Consider the following 22,964-nt stretch of genomic DNA (forward strand, 5'->3'; position numbering starts at 1 on the left):
AGTGAAAGGGGTGTAAGAGAAAGAGAGAGTGTGAGAGATAGAAGGAAAAGAGAAGCAGACGACAGAGGAAGAAAAACAAGATAACGCGTGAGCTCCAGATATACAATCAATGCTTTCTGATCTCAGAGTAGCCCATTCCTCTTTCGCTCTCTCTACAAAAGGGCACGATTGGACATCGATTGTCTTTGAGATTGATGGATGGACGGATGGTGAGGGATCTACCAACCACACCCCTGGGCCCATTTGAAATGACAAAGATTTTAGTTGATTCTAACCTGTGAATTTCTATCGACCTCCTACCACCGTAGGCATAGCCGATATGTTGTGTCCACAGTAAAGGTCAGATCGTTCGACCAGAGCGTTTGTCACCGACACCACACACGGATGCTTGCGCCGGTCGCTCGAACTGTTTAATAGCCCAGTCACCACTAAAACATTTATCGAGTTGTCATCAATGAGCGGCCGCTACATTCCCCCTCTGCATGCAAACTGCTCTTCTCCTCGGAGCTCTCCACAGCCGGGACCGGCGAGAGACTAGCGGGTGGAAACAGTGGAACAACCTGCGAAATATGTCATCTTCCTTTCCCTGCAAGTCTCGGGTCAAGATAGGCCACCTCACCCCTTCAACTTGTAACTTGTCGGACAGACACATTGTTCATAACACATCGAAAGGGGCGTGGGATACTAAGGCACAAGACTGTAAATTCCTAACTATAGTCTCATTCCGCCCACAGGTATTGTTAAGGGAGTATCAGAAGACAGTTGCGGGCCGCCACAGATGACACTGTCCTGAGCTTTCTGTTAGTCAGGCTTCTATTTCCATCGTTGCCATGGTCCAGCTGTTACATTAGGCCTACTCATGTATCTCGTTCACAAGTTCTTTCTTTTTTTATTATTAAGGGCTCGGCGGTGCCGGGACGATTCTGGTCGGCCCGGGAGTAACGTGAGGGGGCGAGAGCGTCAGTTGTTGATGGAATGGAAGCCGGGAGACCAACTGCTTGCGAGCAACTGGCATCACATAGGAGCTCAGGAGAAGCACGCGCTGAAGAATGCGCTCCGCCAGACTATCCCGGGGCTTCCCGTTGCACGCCTTGGCTGCTATTTACAAATCGTCAGATTTATCGCCCCGAATGATAACGACCGAAGGTGGTGAAGCTTATAATTTTTGTTTATTTATCATTAGCCTATCGTAAATCAAAGTTGTTGTTTTGTCTAGTCTAGCTTAGAGATAGGCTATAGCCTACACTCGCGCACACACACAACCCTGCCCCATACAGAAAAGCAGGTTTCCTACTGTGCCACTACCACGCCCATCCCTGAAATCACAGAGAATCACGGAGGGATAGTCTGCAATCACACAACCCGTTCATACCTGCGTATATTCGTTCGGTATCGTCCTGTCGGCTCCGGTGGCCTTGTTATCCAGTCCGAATATATCAGAATCCTCCAGTTGGTACCCATCCGGTAGTGTCGGCTTGAGGAGCGCGTAGAACGTCTCATCCTGGCCCGGTCCCAGTCCGGTGCTCATCGTAATCATCGTCGCGGCCATCAACCACCAGTGTTTGCAAGAAATAACCGTCCGCTTGAAGCAATAGATAATGATCTTTATGTAATCTCAGAAAGCAGACGAGATTGAAGGGCGCACATAGGACGGAATGTGTTGGGCTACTGTCAGTCAGGTGTGTGTGTGTAGCGTGTCTACTCCACTTGTCCCTCTACCAGCTTCAGACAGTTTTGTATCCTCGGAGTAGAGGCGGGGCGTGGTACAGTAGAGAAAAGATGGAACGCCTATCGGGCTGTACCTTCAAAGGCTTCTATCCGTCACTCACGGTCACCGCCTCGACATAAAACTAGACTACATTCAGATCATTGCAACACGATCATTGCCTGGCTAGTCCAGCTGTCCAAGTAAAGAATGTATTCATATCAAACTGAAAAGTGGGCGTGTTCAAAACATTTCTTTTTTTTTCTTTTTTCAGGTGGATCAACTTTTCCTATGAGAAGTTTATCTTGCTGCCGGTAGTCTGAGACACCGCGCCTTCTTAAAATGTATATCTTTGAAGTATTTCTGACTTTACTATTTATTTTTGACAGAGATAGTGTGTTTGAACTGGAAGTGCAGGAAATGTGGGGAGAGAAGGAATGACATGCGGTAAGGTTCAGTGAGCCCTAGAGACACAGACCTTTAAATGGGAGGAACCAGCAATGGGAGGCCTAGACCGAATGACCCTTGCTGGACAGCTTACTCTACACCGGGCTCGCCAACACATGCGTCCGTGACGTTCCCGCCAGAGGCTAACGTTAATATGACACCGATAAGAACATCGAGGTATGCCAACCATTTCTATTTTTAAAGACTTCTTGCGCCTAACAAATCAAAATGCGTTGGAGGTCTACGTGGTTGTTGGAACATCCATCAGCTGCCCGTTTAACTTTGGAAGACGGTGTTGATTAAATGTTAATAAGTATATGCATTTACACATTTTTCCCAATCTCCACAAACACGCTTTCACAACCACACATTCTTACATAGAACATGAAGAATGACGGTGAACAAGTTGAGTTCGAATCCACTTTCTGACATATGTAAACAAATGTCACAACTTTGTACACCCATAATACAAATGTTCCTCACAAACATTTGGTAATAGTGCCTTTTATAGTCTATAGAAAATCATCATTTGCGGTAACAAAACAGTTGATTGGTCATTAGAGCACAGCTAGGTGCTCCAATTGGATGGAAGAGAGCCCTATCTGGGCACAAGTTTCACTTTTCTGGACCACTCAGGGCGCTCCTTACTTGTCTGCAGGTAAAACAAACACAAAACACTTCAGTAAACAATCGGACCAAATGGCTAAGTTCAGCTTAATCAGCTAAATTGTGTGGGGCCCAGGGAATAGCCTGAAAAGGTTATGTAGGTTTCTAAAAGGCTGGAGATTGAAATGAGGAAAAGGAGGTCAAGAAAGACAGAGAAAACGAGAAGGGAAGAGATAAGTAGACAGAGATGGAGAGAGGGTAGAGGAAGAGAGAGAGAGAAAGAGAGAGAGCGTGAGCAGACACGTACGGACGTGGAGGGTTTGGTTCTGAGGCCTGTCGGGGCCTCCTCCTCCGGCGTTCGGCCGAGGCGTTTGTTTCGGTGCGCGGCTCCGCCCGGCCCTTTCGCCGGCCCGTCCCCGGTACCCACGGTGTGGGACTGCATGCTGATCAGAACCTGCTTCATCGCTGAGAGCTCCTGGAGGGAGCGAGGGGGGGTGAGAGAGGGCTGGTTAGTGACCAGGGTGAGACCTGAACGCATCATGGCGTCCGTCCGTGTCACCCAGGGGCAGACGACTCATTTCACATTTATATTTATCACCCTGGGGGGAGGGAGGGAGGCAGGAGGACCCAGGCATCTCCAACAGCCAGGCTGAAGTGCAGCTGTTTGCCAGGGAACATGCCACACACACACCAGGCTGCCAGCTGACTGGGTGGCTGTTTGACCGCCTGGTTAGCTGGCGGGGTAGTGGTCTGACTGACTGATTCGCTGCAAGGTTGTCTTTTGACTGACTGATTCGCAATTATAGCGGTGGATGGGGAGGGAACTGGAATGATGACAGGAAGAAATGGAGAGTGAGTCGGAGAGTGCTAGAGAAACCTGTCTAACTCGCTGACCTGACTGCTATCCAGACACATGTCACAACTGAGTCACGGTGCACTTCTCTGAAACTAGGAGGTGGAGGTCACCTGCGGATACACACCTCGCTCTGTTGAAACAACCGCTACACACGCACACACACACATTCACCTACTACACACACCTGCTACACACAGGTCCAGAACTGGAGGAGTAGTTGGAGGCCTACTTGCCTCAACGATGCTCGTCAACCGTCAGATGGCTGAGCGGTTAGGGAATCGGGCTAGTAATCAGAAGGTTGCAGGTTCGATTCCCGTCCATGTCAAATGACGTTGTGTCCTTGCACTTCACCCTACCCCCCTCGGGGGGGAACGTCCCTGTACTTACTGTAAGTCGCTCTCGATAAGAGCCTTTGCTAAATGACTACATGTAAATGTAACCTGTTACCACAATCAGTCGTGTGGCTGTGTGAGAGGGAGTGGAAGTGTGTTCCCAGAGTGTTTCAGTTGGCACCGAACCACCTGACGACTACCTACTACAAAAGAAAGGTTCAGTGATGCCTGACGGCTATTCCTAACAGCAGAGGCAGCTACCTGAGCACGCAGAAGGCTGTGAGTGAGTGTGTGTGACTGCGTGTGTGTGACTGTGTGTACCAAGTATGTGGAGTGGAGGCGTGTTCAAACAGGGATGCAGCCTGCCAGCTAGCGTGACAGCGTGGGGCAGAACACGGATGGGGACAATTGAAAGGTTAACACACCCAGAGAATGACCTCTCCTCCCACTCCACTTCCATCTCTCCGCTCCCCCCTCTCATCCCTCTCTCGTGGGCCATGATGTCACCAGTACCTCTCTGTGGTTGAGCAGTTTCTCCAGGTCAGCGGCCATGTTGTTTTTCACCTGCTGCAGGGTGGTCCTCTCCTTCTTCAGTGACCTGGACACACACAAGTACGCACGCACACAATTAGCCCCTCACATAACCAGACCCCTTCCCCCGTTGGGCTGTATTTTCCCCGAGGAGCGATCCACACAACAGCAGGACCAAACTTGCCACTCCATTTTTTCATAGACGCACAGACTGAAGTAAGTCCTGCCAGTCAATTCCTCGTTTGTGGCAAACTTACAATCCTGAAGGACAGAGGGTGAGCCGTAGGCCTCTCGGGGAGAGAGGGAGGCTGGTGTGCATGTTTGGAAGTGCAGCACGTGTGTGTGTGTGTGTGTACCTGACATCCTCCTCCAGCTGAGTGATGCGTTCCTTCAGCGTCAGGATGTGGGTGTCTCTCTGACGGACGGTTTCTATCAGGTAGCTGTACGGCTGCTGGGTCTGCTGCAGGAGCTGGTTAGCCGCTTCCAACTGGTGGGCCCACACACACACACACACACACACACAACATACACAATATACACACATACACAGTGAGTAACATGGTTTTGGTTGTGTATGATGTTTGTATCCTGTATTTCAAGCAAACACACCTTTGTTAGGTTTCACACTTCGTGAACCTTCTTGTCATTGCCAAATACCACCCAAAGCGACACTATTTGAAGCTGGATTGCCAAGAAGACTGTGTGTGTGTGTGTATGTGTACATGCGAGTGTGAGTGTAAATGCACATATATGTGCGTGTGTGAGAGAATGTGCCTGGACCTTCTAGACGACAGTAAATCATTCCGATTGGACAGATTGGGTGGCCAGGTGAGAACCAGAGGTGACACCCTTCCAGTTGAAAAGGAAACACCTCATTTTTCCTTTCTTTTCTTCTTTTCTGAATCATTAGGTGGAGCCGACATGTGCCAATCAGTCACCGTCGACAGGTGAATGGGTCGCTCGTTGACGCAAGCCGACGCCCACCTTCACTGAAGTTACCCAAGCTCCGCTGCCATGGGTCGAGACAATACTGATGGGTCTCCCTCTGAAAGAGCCGCCACTCAAAAACATAGCTCACCCACAGTGACTCAGATCCAAACTCAGAAACGTGAGCGTCCGTCGCACCAATGACACGTGCAACAGACACGTGGCCAAACACAACAACGTTTCGGTGATCGCCAAGCATGACAGTCATAAAGGAGTCAGATGGCTGAGCGGTGAGGGAGTCGGGCTAGTAATCAGAAGGTTGCCGGATCGATTCCCCGCCGTGCCACATGATTTGTGTCCTTGGGCAAGGCACTTCACCCTACTTGCCTCGGGGGGATTGTCCCTGTACTTACTGTAAGTTGCTCTGGATAAGAGCGTCTGCTAAATGACTAAATGTAAATGTCATGTAATGGCGAGTGGTGTTGATGTTGACAAGAGAGCCACTGAACTTGACAGTCCATAGTACCCCCCCCCCCCCCCCACCACCACAGAGAATGGCAGCAGCAGAAAGCGCAACGTTCAGAGACTGTGGTGAGCTGCCAACGCTGCCCCAACACCATCCCGACATAACCGCCTCACACGGAGACAATAGAGGAAAGCTTGAGGCGTGGCCACTTATATCAAGCTTCAACGGTGCCTCGTGGGACTCTAACGTGCTCCCGCCGCTGTTCTGGAAGGTTCTCTCCCTATTCCTGATTTTAAAGGTTCTGTACCTACTCGGAGCCACGGAGTCAGATGGCTGAGCGGTGAGGGAGTTGGGCTAGTAATCAGAAGGTTACCGGATTGATTCCCCGCCGTGCCAATTGATGTTGTCCTGTACTTACTGTAAGTCGCTCTGGATAAGAGCGTCTGCAAAATGACTAAATGTAAATGTACTCGGTTCTGGAAGGTTCTCTCCCTACTCTCTGTTATGAAAGATGTTCTCTCCAACTCTCTGTTCTGGAAGGTTCTCTCGCTACTCTCTGTTGTGAAAGATGTTCTCTCCTACTCTCTGTTCTGGAAGATTCTCTCCCTACTCTCTGTTATAAAATATGTTTTCCGTACTCTCTGTTCTGGAAGGTTCTCTCGCTACTCTCTGTTACGGACGGTTCTTTGCCTACTTATGAAAGCTTCTATCGCCCTCCTCCAGGAACACAGAGAGCTGGCTGCTAGACCTGGGCACATGTGCTGACTTGCGGTGTGTCCTGGGGAGATTTCGAGGTGGTGTTTTAATCGTCAGCGACACACATTCTCTCTCTCACACACACAGCAGGAGGTGATATGGACATCTTCCCTGTTGGCTTTGGCAGGTGGGGTAGTGGTGCTGTAGTTTAGTTGTGACAGGTTCTGCTAGGTTTAGAATAGGTTAGAGTAGGGTTAGGATAGGGGGGTATAGTAGGGTTAGGCGAGGGTTAGTATAGATAGAGGGGGATCATGTTTAGGGTTAGTTAGAGTAGGGTTATGTAGAGTAGGGTTAGGTAGAGTAGGGTTTGGGTTAGGCAGAATAGGGTTAGGTAGAGTAGGGTTAGGTAGAGTAGGGTTTGGTTTAGGTAGAATAGGGTTAGGTAGAGTAGGGTTAGGTAGAGTAGGGTTTGGGTTAGGCAGAATAGGGTTAGGTAGAGTAGGGTTAGGTAGAGTAGGGTTTGGTAGAGTAGGGTTTGGGTTAGGCAGAATAGGGTTAGGTAGAGTAGGGTTTGGGTTAGGCATAATAGGGTTAGGTAGAGTAGGGTTAGGTAGAGTAGGGTTTGGGTTTGGCAGAATAGGGTTAGGTAGAGTAGGGTTTGGGTTGGGCAGAATAGGGTTAGGTAGAGTAGGGTTAGGTAGAGTAGGGTTTGGGTCAGGTAGAATAGGGTCAGGTAGAGGAGGGTTTGGGTCAGGTAGAGTAGGGTTAGGTAGAGTAGGGTTTGGGTCAGGTAGAGGAGGGTTTGGGTCAGGTAGAGTAGGGTCAGGTAGAGTAGGGTTTGGGTCAGGTAGAGTAGGGTTAGGTAGAGGAGGGTTTGGGTCAGGTAGAGTAGGGTTAGGTAGAGTAGGGTTTGGGTCAGGTAGAGGAGGGTTTGGGTCAGGTAGAGTAGGGTTAGGCAGAGGAGGGTTTGGGTCAGGTAGAGGAGGGTTTGGGTCAGGTAGAGTAAGGTTTGGGTCAGGTAGAGTAGGGTCAGGTAGAGTAGGGTTTGGGTCAGGTAGAGTAGGGTTTGGGTCAGGTAGAGTAGGGTCAGGTAGAGTAGGGTTTGGGTCAGGTAGAGTAGGGTTAGGCAGAGGAGGGTTTGGGTCAGGTAGAGGAGGGTTTGGGTCAGGTAGAGTAGGGTTAGGCAGAGGAGGGTTTGGGTCAGGTAGAGTAGGGTTTGGGTCAGGTAGAGTAGGTTTTGGTAGAGGAGGGTTTGGGTCAGGTAGAGTAGGGTCAGGTAGAGGAGGGTTTGGGTCAGGTAGAGTAGGGTTTGGTAGAGGAGGGTTTGGGTCAGGTAGAGTAGGGTCAGGTAGAGGAGGGTTTGGGTCAGGTAGAGTAGGGTTAGGTAGAGGAGGGTTTGGGTCAGGTAGAGTAGGGTTAGGTAGAGGAGGGTTTGGGTCAGGTAGAGTAGACATAGGGTTAAGCAAAATAGGGTTGGGTACAGTAGAGTTAGGTAGAGTAGGATTAGGGTTAGGTACAGTAGGATGGGCAGTGTACCTGGTCAGAGATCTCTCCTGTCTGGGTACTGCGTCTGTCCAGGTCTCTTCTCAGCAGGGTGTTCTGCTTCTCCAGCTGGAGCACACGACGAGCCAGGTGAACGCTGAAGGAAACACACACACACACCAAAAATCAACACCAAATGTATCCCAGATCCATGGCAGACACACAGAAAGCCCAGCGTGAGAATTCACCTCTGCCTCAGTCGTCTTTTAGCAGTCGTGGGCACATTCGCCCCGTAACCGTAGGAAAACAGAACCCTCTCGGCCTCGTCTTCGTTCTCAACTGGGGAAAGAGGCGGTCAACAACCGAGATCTCCTGATGGTCCACCGACATTCAGACGTCGGTCGATCGTCGGAACGCAGCTTTCAGACGGGTGTCTAGACGCTACGTCTGTTCGACCTAGTCTAGACGCCCTTTTAACCCTGTGGTTCTTACTTTCAGCAGCCTGCATGGTGACGTCGTCCAACTCCTTTTCCAGCTTCTCGTAGGTCTCCAGGCGTGCCTGGTATTCAGAGTTCTGGGCCTGGAGTTCCGTGATCCTCTTCTCTGAGGAAGTCTGCAGCCCGTAGAACTCCTTGGTCAGAACCTGAAGGAGACACGGACAAGCGCGTTTGGTCGCGGAATGTGTGTTTCATCTCTTCCAGGATGGATCTAACCCCTCTGGCCTTTGACCCCTGTAACCTCTCACCTCCAGCTTCTTCTGGTGTTTCTCACACTCCATCTGGCACTGGCCCAGGGACCGGCCTGTCTCCTCCTGCACCATGTGAGCGCGCTCCGACTCGAAGGACTTCAGTTTGACCTGGTTGAGAAGTTCGGCCACTCGGCTGTCCACTCCCAACTGCACCTGGCGGAACCTGCGCACACACGGGCCAATCAGAACGCAGCCGTCACCCACCCGGCACGTCAATTAGAGAAGACAAGCCTGCAGCTGTTTCCACCCCAACACACACACCTTGCTGTCTGTCCAGTCTTTAGTATGTCAGAGGCCGCCGGCTAACAGCACTGTCTATCCAGCAGCCGACCTATTGCCTATTGCTGAGGGGGGATTTCATCATGTGTGGAGGTATGCATGACCATCCCCCTGCTAACCCTAACGCTCAGTGTCACATCTACACTACAGGCTCTGGAGCAACTGAAGTAGATCCCTCGGAGGAGCTCTCGTACTGTATAGAAGCGTCACCTCATGGTGTGCCATGCAGGTGGACAGATGTGCGGTTGGGAGGGACAAGGGCTCTCTGTTGATCGATCTTTTGGTTTTTTTTTGGAAGATGTCGTAAAAAAGAAATGTTCCATGCTATGACTCGTGTCTGTATCTAACTCACGGCACTACTGCTCCAGGAATGTCACAGAGTCTCCTCACGTTAACGACGCCAAATCAAACACGTCCATTTCTGTCCATGCTTTAGCCAGAAATAGAGGGATGTGTGGGCTAGGGAGGGCCAGTGGGGGGGTGGAATCGGGGTGGCATCTGTCGTTGCTGGCTCTGGGACTCATGGCAATGGCGAATGTGAGCAGGCCAGAGAGCCTGCAGGGAGAAATGTTGGGAATTCCCAACAACTGTTGCAGTGGAGCCCTGAGAATGACAGGCATTAGCCTGCAGCTCAGTGACAGCACTGAGGTAGACACACACACAAAAATCCATGAGCTGTGTGCGTGCGTGTACAAAACAGTGACCTCTCTAAGAGAACGTTATCTTCTTACTACGAGCAAAAAATCGGAGCGTTACATTAGAAAACATGGCGGTTAGGCTCCGTTAGACGTGGAAGGGTTTGAACGTGTCGTGAGAGAACATTCTGTGGACAGAAAAGTGAGGACGCGCAGCACATACTGTTCCAGCAGCTGGTCATATCTGGCCTGGGCGTCTCTCTCGGCGCTCACCGCCCGGTCCTTCTCCATCACGGCGTTGTCCCGCGTCTCTCGCAGGTTCCTGAGGGAGAGACCACATTCATCACCTGGAGACATGGGGCTCCCCTCGCGCTACATCCCTTCCCTTGACTGCACGCGCTTCCCTCCCGAGCGATTTGAAGCTCAGAGTAGGGACTTGGGAGCTATGTCCGTCCAGCCACCTCTCTCTCTTTCTGTGTACCTGTTTTCTCTCTCGTACATCTCCTTGGAGGTCCTCTGCAGGTTGTCTATCTCCTGGCCGGTCTTCATGCGGATGTTCTCCAGCTCGTCCCTCAGTCTGTCCTCGTACTCCGTCTTGTAGTGGTCTCTGGGGGGGCGTAACGACAACGTTATCAGCGCTACAGTCGCACACGGACGGGGCTACATTGGTCTTTACATTTAGTCATTTAGCAGACGATCTTATCCAGAGCGACTTACAGTAAGTACAGGGACATTCTCCCCGAGGCAAGTAGGGTGAAGGGCCTTGCCCAAGGACACAACGTTATTTGGCACGAATCGAACCAACAACCTTCTGATTAATAGCCCGACTCCCTAACCACTCAGCCACCTGACCCCTCTTTAGCTACACGCTCTCAGGACCACAGTATGATACAGACAGACAGGGTTTCCAGGTTCTCGAGAGGGCTTCGTCACTGTCTGGGAAGACCAAGACCTAGATGGGTCTGTGGTTTCTAGGCAAGGGACCAGGCTCTGGGTCTGACCGGACAGACCTTCGAGGCGTCCTGGGAGTCAGTGTTTCAGATGAGCTGTGTGCCGCGGCTGTTAAAAACACGCAGCGCCCCCCTGGCTCATGCACTGTACTAGTCATATGGTCTCACCTGGATGACAGGTGTCTCAGGAACCAGGCTAGGTTTTTCCACATCCTAGTAGTGTCCTATCCACAGTCTCACAAGGACGTCGGGTATCTCTCCTAGGCCAATCACATCCTAACCAGGAACTCACCTGGAGGTCAGGTACCTCTCGTAGGCCTCCTCCCGGGCCTTCTTGGTGTCCTCCAGCTGGACCTGCAGCCGCTCCAGGCGGTCTTCTTCGTGGGCGCAGCGCACGTTCAGCTCCATGTTCTGCCTGTGCAGGTAGTCCTTGTCCTTCTGGAGCAACGTCACAGACTGTTGCAATGTCGCCACCTGCAGGACGGGAAGGTGAAACACGGCTTGGGGAGGGGGGAGACGTCCCTTCTCTGTGGTGTGCATCCCGTTTATTCTAGACCTTTCTGACAACTTGGGGCCAGCATGGTGTCAGCATGATTGCCCAGGGATTTGACAGATCCTCAGCTGTATCCCAGTCCAAATCCCAGGTCTGGGGAAGTGGCCCGGTGGTGGAGGTGACCCCGTGTGTGTCTCACCTCCTTGCTGAGCTCGTTCCTCTCCCTGGTCTGGGCTGCGTGGGTCAGCTCCAGGGTCTCCAGCCTCTTCCTCAGCTCCTTCACCTCCGCCTCAAATGCATCCCTCTCTCTGAGGGGAGGGAGGGGGGGGTGACGTTGAGGGTTATAACCACAGGACAGGTTATAGTCACACAAGTGACCTCATCCTCACTGCCCAAACTGATATCTAGGTTAACCACAGTGATTTCCAACAATGACTGTGCGTGTGTCCTAAATGAGAACCTTACCGTTTGACAGTGCTGTAGTTATCTCGACGGTAGTCTCCATCTTGGATCAGCTGTTTGGTGTCAGCCAGCTCCAGGGTCAGCCTCTGACTACGGATCTCAAGCTCCGAGCGCATCCTGCGCTCCTCCTCGTAGCTCTACAAACACACACACACACACACACACACAATGATTACACATACACGATCTGCTCGACCAGGCAACGGCTCTGCAGGGGGAACCTGGCCAATCTTGGGACGTGTGTGTACGTGTGTCCAACCTCCATCAGAGCCTTCATCTGTGTCCTGTGTGTGTCCAGGTCATCAGTCAGACTGTTCCTCTTCATGTGGAGCTCAGTCAGTTGGGCTCGGAGAGGGGTCACCACCTCGTGGAAACGCACCTGGGGAACAAACACGCGCACCGGTTATCCTCTCTCATAACCCCTCGGAGAACATTCCAGACGAAATAGGACACACACATCCACGCAGGCCCCTGGAAACTTGTCGACACATTCTCCAAATCCATATTGTGGTTATACATCTCATTAGCCAGTACCACCCTCCTCATCGTTAGCCTCAACCCCTGGCCTTACTCCCTCCTCACCGCGACATATTCTGGGATGGAGAGCTTGTCCTCGGGGACGTCTCGGAGATCCAGGTACCTCTCCTGGCTGAGCTCCAGGTCTCTCAGGCTCCGCCTCAGGTCCCCTGCCTTCTCACACAGCTGCCGGTTCGTCTCCTCCAGCTGCTTCTGACGAAACAGGATCCCTTCCATCTCCTGCTTGCGCAGGGCTGCCTGCTTCCTGGGTACAGAGGGGAGGGGAACACACACGTGGACATACACCAGGGCACAAGATGGGGAATTTGGGTGCATGCGGGGCTACTCGGGAGCAGGTGTGGTTTCTTTGCTACAGGCGCTCACCTGCCGTCATCCTGGGTCAGCTTCAACTGGCTGTCCAGGCGCAGGGCCAGTACCTGCTTCTGATGCAGAGCGTCATTCAGCCTCTCCTCCAGCTCCTCGATCTGTGCCGAACAAGGTCACACGGTGGAAATACAGAAACCCATTGACTGACAGTATTATTACTTGATAACATTACAACTAACACGATTGAAGCCCCCTTCCCCAAGTTACTTTTGTCAAGTGGTCCACTTTCAGATTGTCGATGATGAGGGTTTTCTGGGACAACTCTATCTTACACAACTGAAGATTGTGTAGGAGCTCCTTTCTCTCGATCAGTTGACGGGTGACTTTCTGCGTGCCGTCCCGTTCGTCAGATGAAGAGATGTCCTCGGTTGGAACAGTGGTCTCGAGACTGAGATCCTCAGACTCCAGATCCAAGGAACTGGAGATGTTAATTGTTGGCTTCTTCTGCTTTTTGGGAGGCATTCTGTCTTTCTCATTAGAGAGGATGAGTCCTTAGATTTCGCTAGTTAACTGTCTAGTCTAGCCTGAATATTAGCAGAGATTAGGGATTAGCCAACGGCTAACTCGAGCTAAAGTGTTCGAGTTCAAGGGCATAAGACAGCAATCTACAGAATCGGTGCTAGCTAGCAAGCTAAAATGCAAGGCAATTGTCACATTAGGTCTGACGTTGGTATATTTAAACTTCCTCAAGCTAAATTTGAGACTTTCAAAAAATTTTAGCAAGCATCCAAGAGCTCAGTTTCAAGACTCTGTGGTGACGGGGTCCATAATTTCAAGTATCCCGCTCCGCAGCGCATAGCAACCGCTTTATACCACCAACAGCTGCCGCGATCTGAAGCAAACGACAGGAACTACTCCTAGTACTGTAAAGTAGGCTGCACTAGAAGTGTTCACAAAGTCCAGCTACAGCGCCATCTGTCTGACAAAACGTGTACGTCACGAAATCCCCTGTATGTGCAGCTGAATGAATGCAAGACCTAATATATACAGTAGGAGGCGATACCAGCGTACGCAGTTTTGTTTTCATTGGATTTATTAGATGGCCTACTATACGCTATTCCAGATTGTATACCGACAATGCCTTGATATTTTTTACACATACAAAATTATTCAGTTTCAAAAACATTTACTTTCAAAATGAAAGTCACGGTTGTTGTTCAGCGAGTGCACAGGTATTTTAACCTAAGCATTAAAACTGTTTTTAACCCCAATCGTAACACAAACTCCGGAAAGAAGGCTATCGCCCGCACTCTCACTGCACATGTGAGTGTGGTTTGTTGATGTTCTTTTGAGGTAGACTTTTAAAAAGTATATTCTCTGTTAAAGACAGTTATTTCAGTCATGTTAAAGTCTAAAACATTCGTTAGAAAGACCAAGTCGGGTGGGGTGATGAAGATAGTGCGAGAACACTACTTAAGAGATGATATTTGGTGTGGAAGTGAGATCTGTACGGTGTGTAAGCAAGAATCAACTGAGCTGCAGAAAGACCCGTGCATCGAAAGCAACTTGTGTTCGTTCCCACATTATTTGCTTCCAGACACAAATGTTGTACTACATCAGGTAGGTGGACATTTTGTAAATATAGGGGGCACGTTTTCATTTCAACATTTATGAAATGGGGAGTTGGTTAACTCGTGGTCTTAATGTCGCTTGCCAAAAAAACATCCACTAACTGTACGGTTTCGTCTGATCTTTCCAGATCGATGTCCTGGAGGACCCATTAATCAGGAACGTGATCGTTCTCCAGACTGTATTACAGGAGGTACGACACCGAAGCGCGCCCGTCTACAAGAGGCTGAAAGACATCATTCACAAGAAGGAGAAACATTTCTATACGTTTACCAACGAACATCACAGGTAGCTTATCCCAAATTGTTTTTCTCAAAGTCAACTCCTACTTCCCGACTTAAAGTGTGTTAGCCCCATCCCATCTTGTAAAACCTTAGTACTCCTTTCATCTATCCATCGTAAACCATTGCTTCACAACCACAGGATCTATGGTCAGCAGTGAACCATAGTATTTTCTCCACACAGGGAGACCTTTATAGAGCGAGAGCCAGGCGAGAGTGCCAACGACCGTAATGACAGAGCGATCCGCGTGGCAGCCCAGTGGTATGGCGGGCACCTGGGGAAGGCGCCAGAGGGGGCGGGTCTGAAGGTGGTCCTCCTGACCAATGACAGAGGGAATAAGGAGAAGGCGGAGGAGAGTGGCCTGCTAACCTACAGATGTAAGGAACAACCCCAGTCTCTCGCTGATGAGACGTAGTGCACTTCATAGATCTGGTCCTTTAAAATCGAGGTGTGCATTTGTGTGTGTAGGTGAGGAGTACATTAAGAGCCTGATAGCTAACCCAGAGCTTGTGGACCGCCTCGCCCTGACCAACGACGACAAGGTAGGCTAGCATCATCCACGCTGATTCGCCCAATACTATTTTCTCTCGAACCCTAACCCAAACATAACACTGCCTACTTCGTCGATAGAAATAGACCCGATTTAAACTACTGCTAGTTTTCTCCCAGGAGGCGATATTTGTCTTTTTTTGAAGCAAAAATAGTCCTGTCATGAGTGTGCACTGTTTGATGTGTGTCTGGATTTGTGTCTGTGTGCATCTGTGTTTGTTAAATGTGTCAGAATGAGATCAGCAGCAGTAAGGTGTTGTTCCCAGAGCACCTGCCCCTGTCCAGGATCCAGGCAGGCATCAAGAATGGCACCTATATCCAGGGGACCTTCAGAGCCAGCAGGGACAACTACCTGGAGGCTACTGTCTTTGTACAGGGGGATGAAGGAAAGAGCACAGAGGTACGTTACATTTGACATTTGATTCCCTTAGCAGATGCATTCATCCAAGTAACTCATGTAGAAAGTACAGCAGAAAATCAAGGATCGGAATTGTGAAGTTGTAACAGGGTTTCGGTGGTAAGAGTCAACAAACGGTTGTATTTTACCGGGCACATTGCAATAATAATCTCAAGTATAGTGCAACAAGAACATTTCAACAATATTACATACATATTGTATATATCGCAACAAAAACAGCATCATATCAAATCTACATCCAAAACAACATTAGATCTCATCTGCAGTCATACAATTTTGTGGGTTTAGTAAAATGTCAAGTACCACAGGAGCTAACGTACTGCTAAGTGCCACTGGGCCAGGTAAAGCGTAGTTAGTCCAGTTGAATAGGTGCGTCTTTAGGCACACACTGCTAGGCCGTCTGGACTTCTGTGGTCTGAATGAGCAGCTGGGGACAGCACTCAGAAACAGACGGCTCCTTCAGAGCAATATGCTGCTTGAAATCCAGATTATCGTCAGGGAACCAAGGGATTTTTTGCTGAGCAAGATAAACACACACATACACACACCCAACACAGGCTGGAAGGTAGAGCTCAGACTCTCTCTCTCTCACACACACACACACTCACACACACACACACACCAGATAGTTGTAATAAGGTGGCTCTGTCTCCCAGGTTCTCCTCCAAGGCCTGCAGAACCTGAACCGGGCCGTCTACCAGGATGTGGTTGCTGTGGAACTGTTGCCGCGGGAACAGTGGGTGGCGCCGTCCTCGGTGGTCCTGCAGGACGAGGGGCCGAAGGATGAAGATGCTCCTGAGGAGGAGGAGGAGAAGGCGGTGAGGAAGCCTTCTCAATAATGGAGTTGCCTGCCCCCTTTAACACCTGCCACTCCTCTGGGATGGCTGTCCACAAGACTTTGGAGAGTGTCTGTGGGAACTTATGCCCATTCAACCACAAGAGCTTGGGCGCTGAGGTTGGGAAATTAGACCTGGCCTGCAGGTGGAGTTAGAATGAGGCCTCACTTTGTGCAGGGGGGGCATTATGAAGCCGATTTAATAACGGTGGCTCTTTCTCATGGTTTTAAGGCGCGAGCCTTTCGTTCTACTGGTGGAAATATGAATACTGAAAGCTCAAATCTGATTCCAGATCATTCAGTGCTTCAAACTTTGTGTAAAAAAAAATTGGAGGGAAGGGCTTTCCAGTTTGGTCTGGAAAATGCTCCTGTGCAAAAACAGAAATGAGTTGTGTGAGTGGTGTGAAAACTATTATATATGCCATTAGTGAGCCAGGTCTAATCCCCCTAGCATCAGTGCCAACCTCCCTTAGGCTCTGAGCTTCGCTAACTTTGCTTTGTAGAGTTAGCGCTGGTGGCTAACCTGCTAGTTGTTAGCATGTCTAACTGGCTGTGTGCTCCTGTGCCCAGCTGAGGAGCACCACGGCCCAGATGGAAACCAGGAAGCCCACAGGACGGGTGGTGGGCATCATCAAGAGGAACTGGAGACCCTTCTGTGGCATGCTCAACGTGTCCCAGATCAAAGAGGTACAAGTCAGACACGGGGTCGCGTGTGCGTTCAAATGAGTCGTTATTTGGAGACGTGACTTCAACCTTGGACTAGATCTTAGAAGAACCCCCTTTTTACGGATTTAAACCATTTCTTGACCATTTACAGAGGTTTGCGTTACTTGGATTTCAAGTAGCTGATAGGTTTGTGTGTGTGTGTCTCTCTGTGTGTCTCTCTGTGTGTGCACGTCCTTGTGGGGTTTCCAGTCGACGCGCCACCTCTTCACCCCAGCCGACAGGCGCATCCCCAGGATCCGCATTGAGACGCGCCAGGCGGCCACGCTGGCAGGGCAAAGGATCATGGTCTCCATCGACGGCTGGCCCAAACACTCCCGATACCCCAACGTGAGTCGCACAGGGCTCCACCTGTGACCCACCTGTGCGCCCCACTGAGTCACATTCAGCCACCCCAAACACTAACTCCGAGGAGAGCAAACCAGCTACTTAGTTGATCAAGGAAATGGCCATTTAGTACTATATTGATTGAACAGTTGACAAGTTCTGTCTTTCTGTGTGTGTGTGTATTGCTTTTCTCCACATTTCTTTCTCTCTCTCTCCCCGTCTCCCAGGGTCATTTTGTACGTAGCCTGGGCAACGCAGGAGACAAGGGCACGGAGACGGAGGTGGTCCTGCTGGAGCATGACGTCCCTCACCAGGACTTCTCCCAGTCCGTGCTCAGCTTCCTGCCCCAGATGCCCTGGGCCATCACGCCGGAGGTAACCCCCCGCTGCGGACGCCATCTTGGCTCAATCGCCCCGCAAAAGTGGTGGCCGTAGAGGCCATCTTGGCTCCGTAACCTTATGGATCATATCCCTACAGTGGCCATCTTGGCTCAGTGGCCTTGCAGTTGCTCGGCGGTTAACCTAAGTTGTTCCTTGCAGGACAGGCAGGTGCGTGAGGACCTGAGAGAGCTGAGTGTCTGCAGTGTGGACCCTCCCGGCTGCACCGACATAGACGACGCCCTGCACTGCAGAGACCTGCCCAACGGCAACCTGGAGGTAGGACACTCGTGTATGGACATACACACATACACACGCACGGCTGTACAGATGTGGCTCTTGATAAGGTGTCAGGTGGCTGAGCAGTTAGGGAATCGGGCTTGTCATCTAAAGGTTGCCAGTTTAATTCCCCGGCAATGCCAAATGACGTTGCGTTCTTGGGCAAGGCACTTCACCCTACTTGCCTCGGGGGAATGTCCCTGTACTTACTGTAAGTCGCTCTGGATCAGAGCGTCTGCCAAATGACTAAATGTAACATGGAGGAAGGACACACACACTTGTGCACACACACATGGCCCTGCTCTGTGGGGACCTTGCCAACTGTGACCTTGTGGTAGACACACATACACACACGTGTATATAAAGGGCTCTTGTCTTGTAACACACAGTTTCTGATGATCATGGTTACGCTTCAACATGTAGTGTGTGTGTGTTCGTTCTTTACGGCTGTCATAGATAGGCGTTCACATCGCAGACGTCAGCCACTTCATTCGCCCCGGCAACGCTATGGATAAGGAGGCAGCCAACAGAGGAACCACGGTCTATCTGTGTGGCCGGGTAGGAGCGCACACGCACACACGCGTGGAATCTGTCTCTCGCTGTCTCACCCATTAGTACAGCGCACCTGGGACAGCACGCACATACACACACTTTAAACCACGGTCTGTGCGTGTCCTCCTCAGAGAATCGACATGGTCCCTGAGCTCCTCAGCTCCAACCTGTGCTCCCTGCGCTCCAACGTGGAGAGGTGAGACTGACCTCTGACCCACAGCCGTAGCAGGGCTCTGGCCCCTGTTGAACTGCTCATCCGACCCCTGACCTCCGTAGTACTGACCCCTGACCTCTATGGTACAGCCGATCTGACCCCTGACCTTTGACTCGCAGGCTGGCTTTCTCCTGTATCTGGGAGATTAACGACAAGGCTGAGATTCTGAAGACACGATTCACCAAGAGTGTCATAAACTCTAAGGTAGGAGGCTTTCTCTCTCACACACACACTCACACACACACTCACACACACTGATCAAGGCACACTTTAGAAGTCGGAACACGCTCAGTCACGTCCGTATTCCCTCAGGCGTCCCTCACGTACGCGGAGGCCCAGATGAGGATTGACGACGCCCACATGAATGATGACATCACCAAGAGCTTGCGAGGTCTGAACCGGTTGGCCAAGATCCTGAAGAGACAGAGGATAGAGAAAGGGTCGGTGCCATTGTTTCGTGTATGGGGTATTTGTAGAAAGAACAACTGCAATGCAAAAATATATATATACACCCATGATCCAGTGCAGCCTGGTGTGTGTATACATCGAAGTCAAGGGGGCCTCATTTACCATTGCGCCACAGTCCTCCCCCCACAGCCTAATACCCAACGGGACAAGGAGATGATTTGTGGCACAACCTAACGTGGCCTTTTTATTTGGCCTTCCAGAGCACTGACCCTATCCTCTCCAGAAGTTCGCTTCCATATCGACAGCGAGACCCACGACCCCATCGACCTGCAGGCAAAGGAGCTAAAGTGAGTGATTACTGATCTCTGTGTGAGTGATTGGCGTCAGTGGCCCTCCACTGACCCGGAAGGAGAAACTAGACCCTTGTTCTAGAAGCTTCCATTCAGGCCTTGTCCACCGGGTGGCACTGCACCTGCACACTGGCTTATCCGAAAGGAAACATGTTGTGGGAATTCCTTTTGTCTTTTTTGACGGACGGACATCAGCGGAGTTTTGGTTCACACTGTGTGTGTGTGTGTGTCACCAGAGAGACCAACTCCATGGTGGAGGAGTTCATGTTGCTAGCCAACATCTCCGTAGCGCAGAAAATCTATGAGGAGTTTCCAGAATGTGCTCTCCTCAGGAAGCACCCCGCTCCTCCACCCTCCAGCTACGACATCCTCCACAGGGCCGCCAAGTCCAAGGTAGACACACACACTTTAAATACAGGCACACACAAACACACTCTCACCCCACACACACTTCTCATAACCATACACACTCACACGATAAATTCCGACACACAAAACACCCTCTCTCACCACACACACACAAGCAAACCCTTACTAACCTCACACAAACACACACACACTTCATCCACCCCGTCTCCCGGCCTCACATCCAACCCGTGGTCCCGGACAGGAGCTGGAAATCCACACGGACACGGCCAAGGCCCTGGCCGACTCCCTGGACGCGGCCCAGGTGGCGGGCTTCCCCTACTTCAACACCCTGCTGAGGATCTTGGCCACGCGCTGCATGATGCAGGCCGTCTACTTCTGCTCGGGCCTGGACGGCGACTTCCACCACTACGGCCTGGCCTCGCCCATCTACACGCACTTCACCTCGCCTATCAGGAGGTCGGGCCGAACGCACACACTCCCCTCCTTAGAGACACACACACAACAGACTGACCGTAGCCCGTTTACACACACACTTCACCGAGGGATCAGGAGGCAGGAACACAGACACATACACACACTTGCAATATGGATGACTCATTTAACAGATGCTTTTGTCTAAAGTGACGTACATATAGTGCATGTAAAGAAATCCCAGTAGAAGATCATGAATCAGAAGTGCGTAGTTCTACAGCCACTTAGCACTGTAACCACATCAGTGCAACAAAACATCTCAATTACAGTAGCTAGCTGAGTATTGAACAGAACCCCGACCGTCACCGTTTCTCTGCCCCCCGTCGTCCTCCAGATACTCGGACATCATCGTGCATCGTCTGTTGGCGGTCGCCATCGGAGCAGACAGCACTTACCCAGATCTGATGGATAAGCACAAGCAGTCTGGCCTGTGCAACAACCTCAACTACCGCCACAAGATGGCGCAGTACGCCCAGAGGGCCTCGGTGGCATTCCACACACAGGTACACACACACCATGTTCTCATCATGTACTGGTTTGGTTGTGAATCTGGACAGTGGCGTCAGTGGCGTGTTCAGGGAGTGGCCTAGGGTGGCACGGGCCACCCCTGAAATCATATTGGCCACCCCAATATCTTAAATATGATTGGCTATATGCCCAGTCAGAGGCGGGCCACCCCTTGTGCCACCCCTATCAAAAATGTCTGGACACGTCCCTGAGTGGCGTGTGTCTGGTGTGTGCTGCTCAACTGTGTGTGTGTGTGTGTGTTTGGTCTCCAGCTGTTTTTCAGGAACCGAGGCATCCTGAACGAGGAGGGCTTCATCCTCTTTGTGAGAAAGAACGCCATCATCATCCTCATCCCCAAGTTTGGTCTGGAGGGCACGGTGTTCTTCGAGAACAAGGACAAGCCTGGCCCCAAGCTGAGCTTCCAAGAGGAGGTAGGCTCTGCGGCCCAGACCGTGTCCAGCCCAACACACTGGCAACTGAAGAAGAGCTAAAGCAGTCTAACTGTGTGTGTGTGTGTGTGTGTAGGGTCCTACTCTGAAGGTGGAGGATCACACCTTCAACATGTTTGACAAGGTGAAGGTGACCATCAGTCTGGATTCCTCCAACATCCAGCACCAGAAGATCCGGATGTCCCTGATTGAGCCGATGGTAACTTGCCTCACACAGGTCGCTGGTTTATTAGTCCTGGGAGGGTTCCTATCTCTGCTGACTGGGTTCTGTTCCATGTTCCAGATCCCTGGCGTGAGTGTTCCAGCACCTGAAGTGGAACCCGACGCCAAGAAGGCCAAATTAGACCGCTGACGACAATCACAAAGCCACACCTCCCTCTCCACCTAGTCATGTGACCTGCGTCACTCTGAGCGCCTTTTCCCTTCTGTTTTATGATCTTTTCTGTATGGCTCTCTGTAAACTGCGAAATAAAATGTTGTGTTTTTAATCCAGAACTTTCCTGCCTTCTTGACTTGTCCTCTTGAGGTAATGTGGACAAGGAAAACAATACTTTCAAGACTAATCATCCCACCATCTGAATATGGATATGATACACGCTATAGCTCAAAGGTTTGTGGTCAGTTAGAAATGTCCTAGTTTTCAAAAGCCAATTTTTGTTAATGCCATAAAATTGAACGGAAATACTGTATAGGCACTATCAGCAACCTTAGTTCCGATGATACGTCTCCAAATCCAAGTTAATGCATGGCCAACTGATTAGAACATCATTTGGCTTAATGATGTTGGCACAGCTGAAAACTTGTGCTGATTAAAGAAGCGATACAAAGTGGCCTTCTTTAAAGCCTGCTAACACTTGCAACTCGGGGGATCGGATCACAAGTGTCCACAGATCAGAAGTGTAAAGACTACCAAGACTGACTGGGATCTGATCACTATAACCCACCCACCAACTATAAACCCAAGTGGTCTGGATGCATTTGACCATAGTTTGTAGTGCAAACGTTCATTCTCTTATTTATTGAGAAACAAATCTATTATGTACAGACATTTACAAACCCTTGACATCGGGTTTATTATTGTAGACAAGAAAAACCAAGGCTTTACATAGGGTTTGTTTCACCACAACTTTAAAACTTGTTGCCAAACGTGCAAATAATATTCAAATTCTATCTTGAATAGTGCAAATCCTGGTTTGTCTTTGGCTCATTTACATTTGTGAATACCATTTTTTGTACCATATAATCTTACTAATAGATTTAAAACAATGCTGTTCTGATCCAAGTCTTAGTTATCAAATGACCTTTGTTTTGCTGGACTAGCATTGATAACGAGATTTTGGTTTTAAGGTTCCCAAATAGTTCCAACAAAACAATCACTAGAGGAAATTGAATTATTAGTGCACACATACACTTTGAAAAGCGAAACATAATCGCTGTAAATGGTCCCTGTTCATTATGGGTTCTACAGATTTTCCATTTCCATCATCACACTTGAAATTAAACCATGTAGGCCTCCAGGAAACTTTGTTTAGGTTGTTAAATCAAACTAAAAGAGAAAAAAGCAAGTATTTACATTGTGGCTTGGTACAACTTCTTAAACAAAACAAACAGCACCACCAAAGACCGGATTTTCTCGAAAGCCCACCCACCAGTCAAGATACAAGCGGGGAGTGGGATTTTTTCATCAAGTTATTTTTTGGCATCAACAAGCTCTTTTTTAGATCTTGAATGATAAAAGACAAAGCAGAGACCTTTCGTTTCAACCTT

At 50.1% G+C, this 22,964-nt stretch overlaps 2 protein-coding genes across 2 annotated transcripts; one reads left to right on the forward strand and one right to left on the reverse strand.

The window, feature by feature from the left end:
* Positions 1-2,322: 2,322 nt before the first annotated feature.
* pibf1 (progesterone immunomodulatory binding factor 1) lies at positions 2,323-13,400 on the reverse strand. Its single transcript, XM_047030925.1, has 17 exons — positions 12,726-13,400; positions 12,516-12,616; positions 12,198-12,396; positions 11,875-11,994; positions 11,619-11,752; positions 11,353-11,461; positions 10,953-11,134; positions 10,192-10,317; positions 9,934-10,032; positions 8,794-8,959; positions 8,541-8,691; positions 8,297-8,387; positions 8,103-8,205; positions 4,834-4,964; positions 4,460-4,544; positions 3,066-3,233; positions 2,323-2,804 (listed from the first exon to the last, which is right to left on the reverse strand). The coding sequence occupies exons 1-17, from the start codon at positions 12,978-12,980 to the stop codon at positions 2,751-2,753; spliced, it is 2,274 nt and encodes a 757-aa protein (XP_046886881.1). The 5' UTR covers positions 12,981-13,400; the 3' UTR covers positions 2,323-2,750.
* Positions 13,401-13,713: 313 nt separating this feature from the next.
* Positions 13,714-21,689, forward strand: dis3 (DIS3 exosome endoribonuclease and 3'-5' exoribonuclease). Its single transcript, XM_047030924.1, has 21 exons — positions 13,714-14,078; positions 14,218-14,375; positions 14,553-14,746; positions 14,838-14,911; positions 15,151-15,318; positions 15,993-16,154; positions 16,742-16,858; positions 17,087-17,224; positions 17,449-17,595; positions 17,761-17,877; positions 18,334-18,435; positions 18,561-18,625; positions 18,763-18,847; positions 18,956-19,083; positions 19,312-19,398; positions 19,638-19,794; positions 20,012-20,226; positions 20,576-20,744; positions 21,021-21,179; positions 21,274-21,396; positions 21,481-21,689. The coding sequence occupies exons 1-21, from the start codon at positions 13,860-13,862 to the stop codon at positions 21,547-21,549; spliced, it is 2,853 nt and encodes a 950-aa protein (XP_046886880.1). The 5' UTR covers positions 13,714-13,859; the 3' UTR covers positions 21,550-21,689.
* Positions 21,690-22,964: the final 1,275 nt, after the last annotated feature.

This window comes from Hypomesus transpacificus, chromosome 12 (genome assembly GCF_021917145.1).
Source record: "Hypomesus transpacificus isolate Combined female chromosome 12, fHypTra1, whole genome shotgun sequence".
Taxonomy (NCBI): Eukaryota; Metazoa; Chordata; class Actinopteri; order Osmeriformes; family Osmeridae; genus Hypomesus; species Hypomesus transpacificus.

Bases quoted from the DNA above. Each gene is read 5' to 3' on its own strand.
- pibf1 (XM_047030925.1), bottom strand. From the start codon at position 12,980: ATGCCTCCCAAAAAGCAGAAGAAGCCAACAATTAACATCTCCAGTTCC. The intron at 11,753-11,874 runs GTTGGACACACG...GTGTGTTTGTAG, and splicing joins AGATGAAGGCTCTGATGGAG to AGCTACGAGGAGGAGCGCAG. The intron at 11,135-11,352 runs GTGAGACACACA...CCCGTCCTGCAG, and splicing joins GGAACGAGCTCAGCAAGGAG to GTGGCGACATTGCAACAGTC.
- dis3 (XM_047030924.1), top strand. From the start codon at position 13,860: ATGTTAAAGTCTAAAACATTCGTTAGAAAGACCAAGTCGGGTGGGGTG. The intron at 16,859-17,086 runs GTACAAGTCAGA...TGGGGTTTCCAG, and splicing joins ACGTGTCCCAGATCAAAGAG to TCGACGCGCCACCTCTTCAC. The intron at 18,848-18,955 runs GTAGGAGGCTTT...GTATTCCCTCAG, and splicing joins AGAGTGTCATAAACTCTAAG to GCGTCCCTCACGTACGCGGA.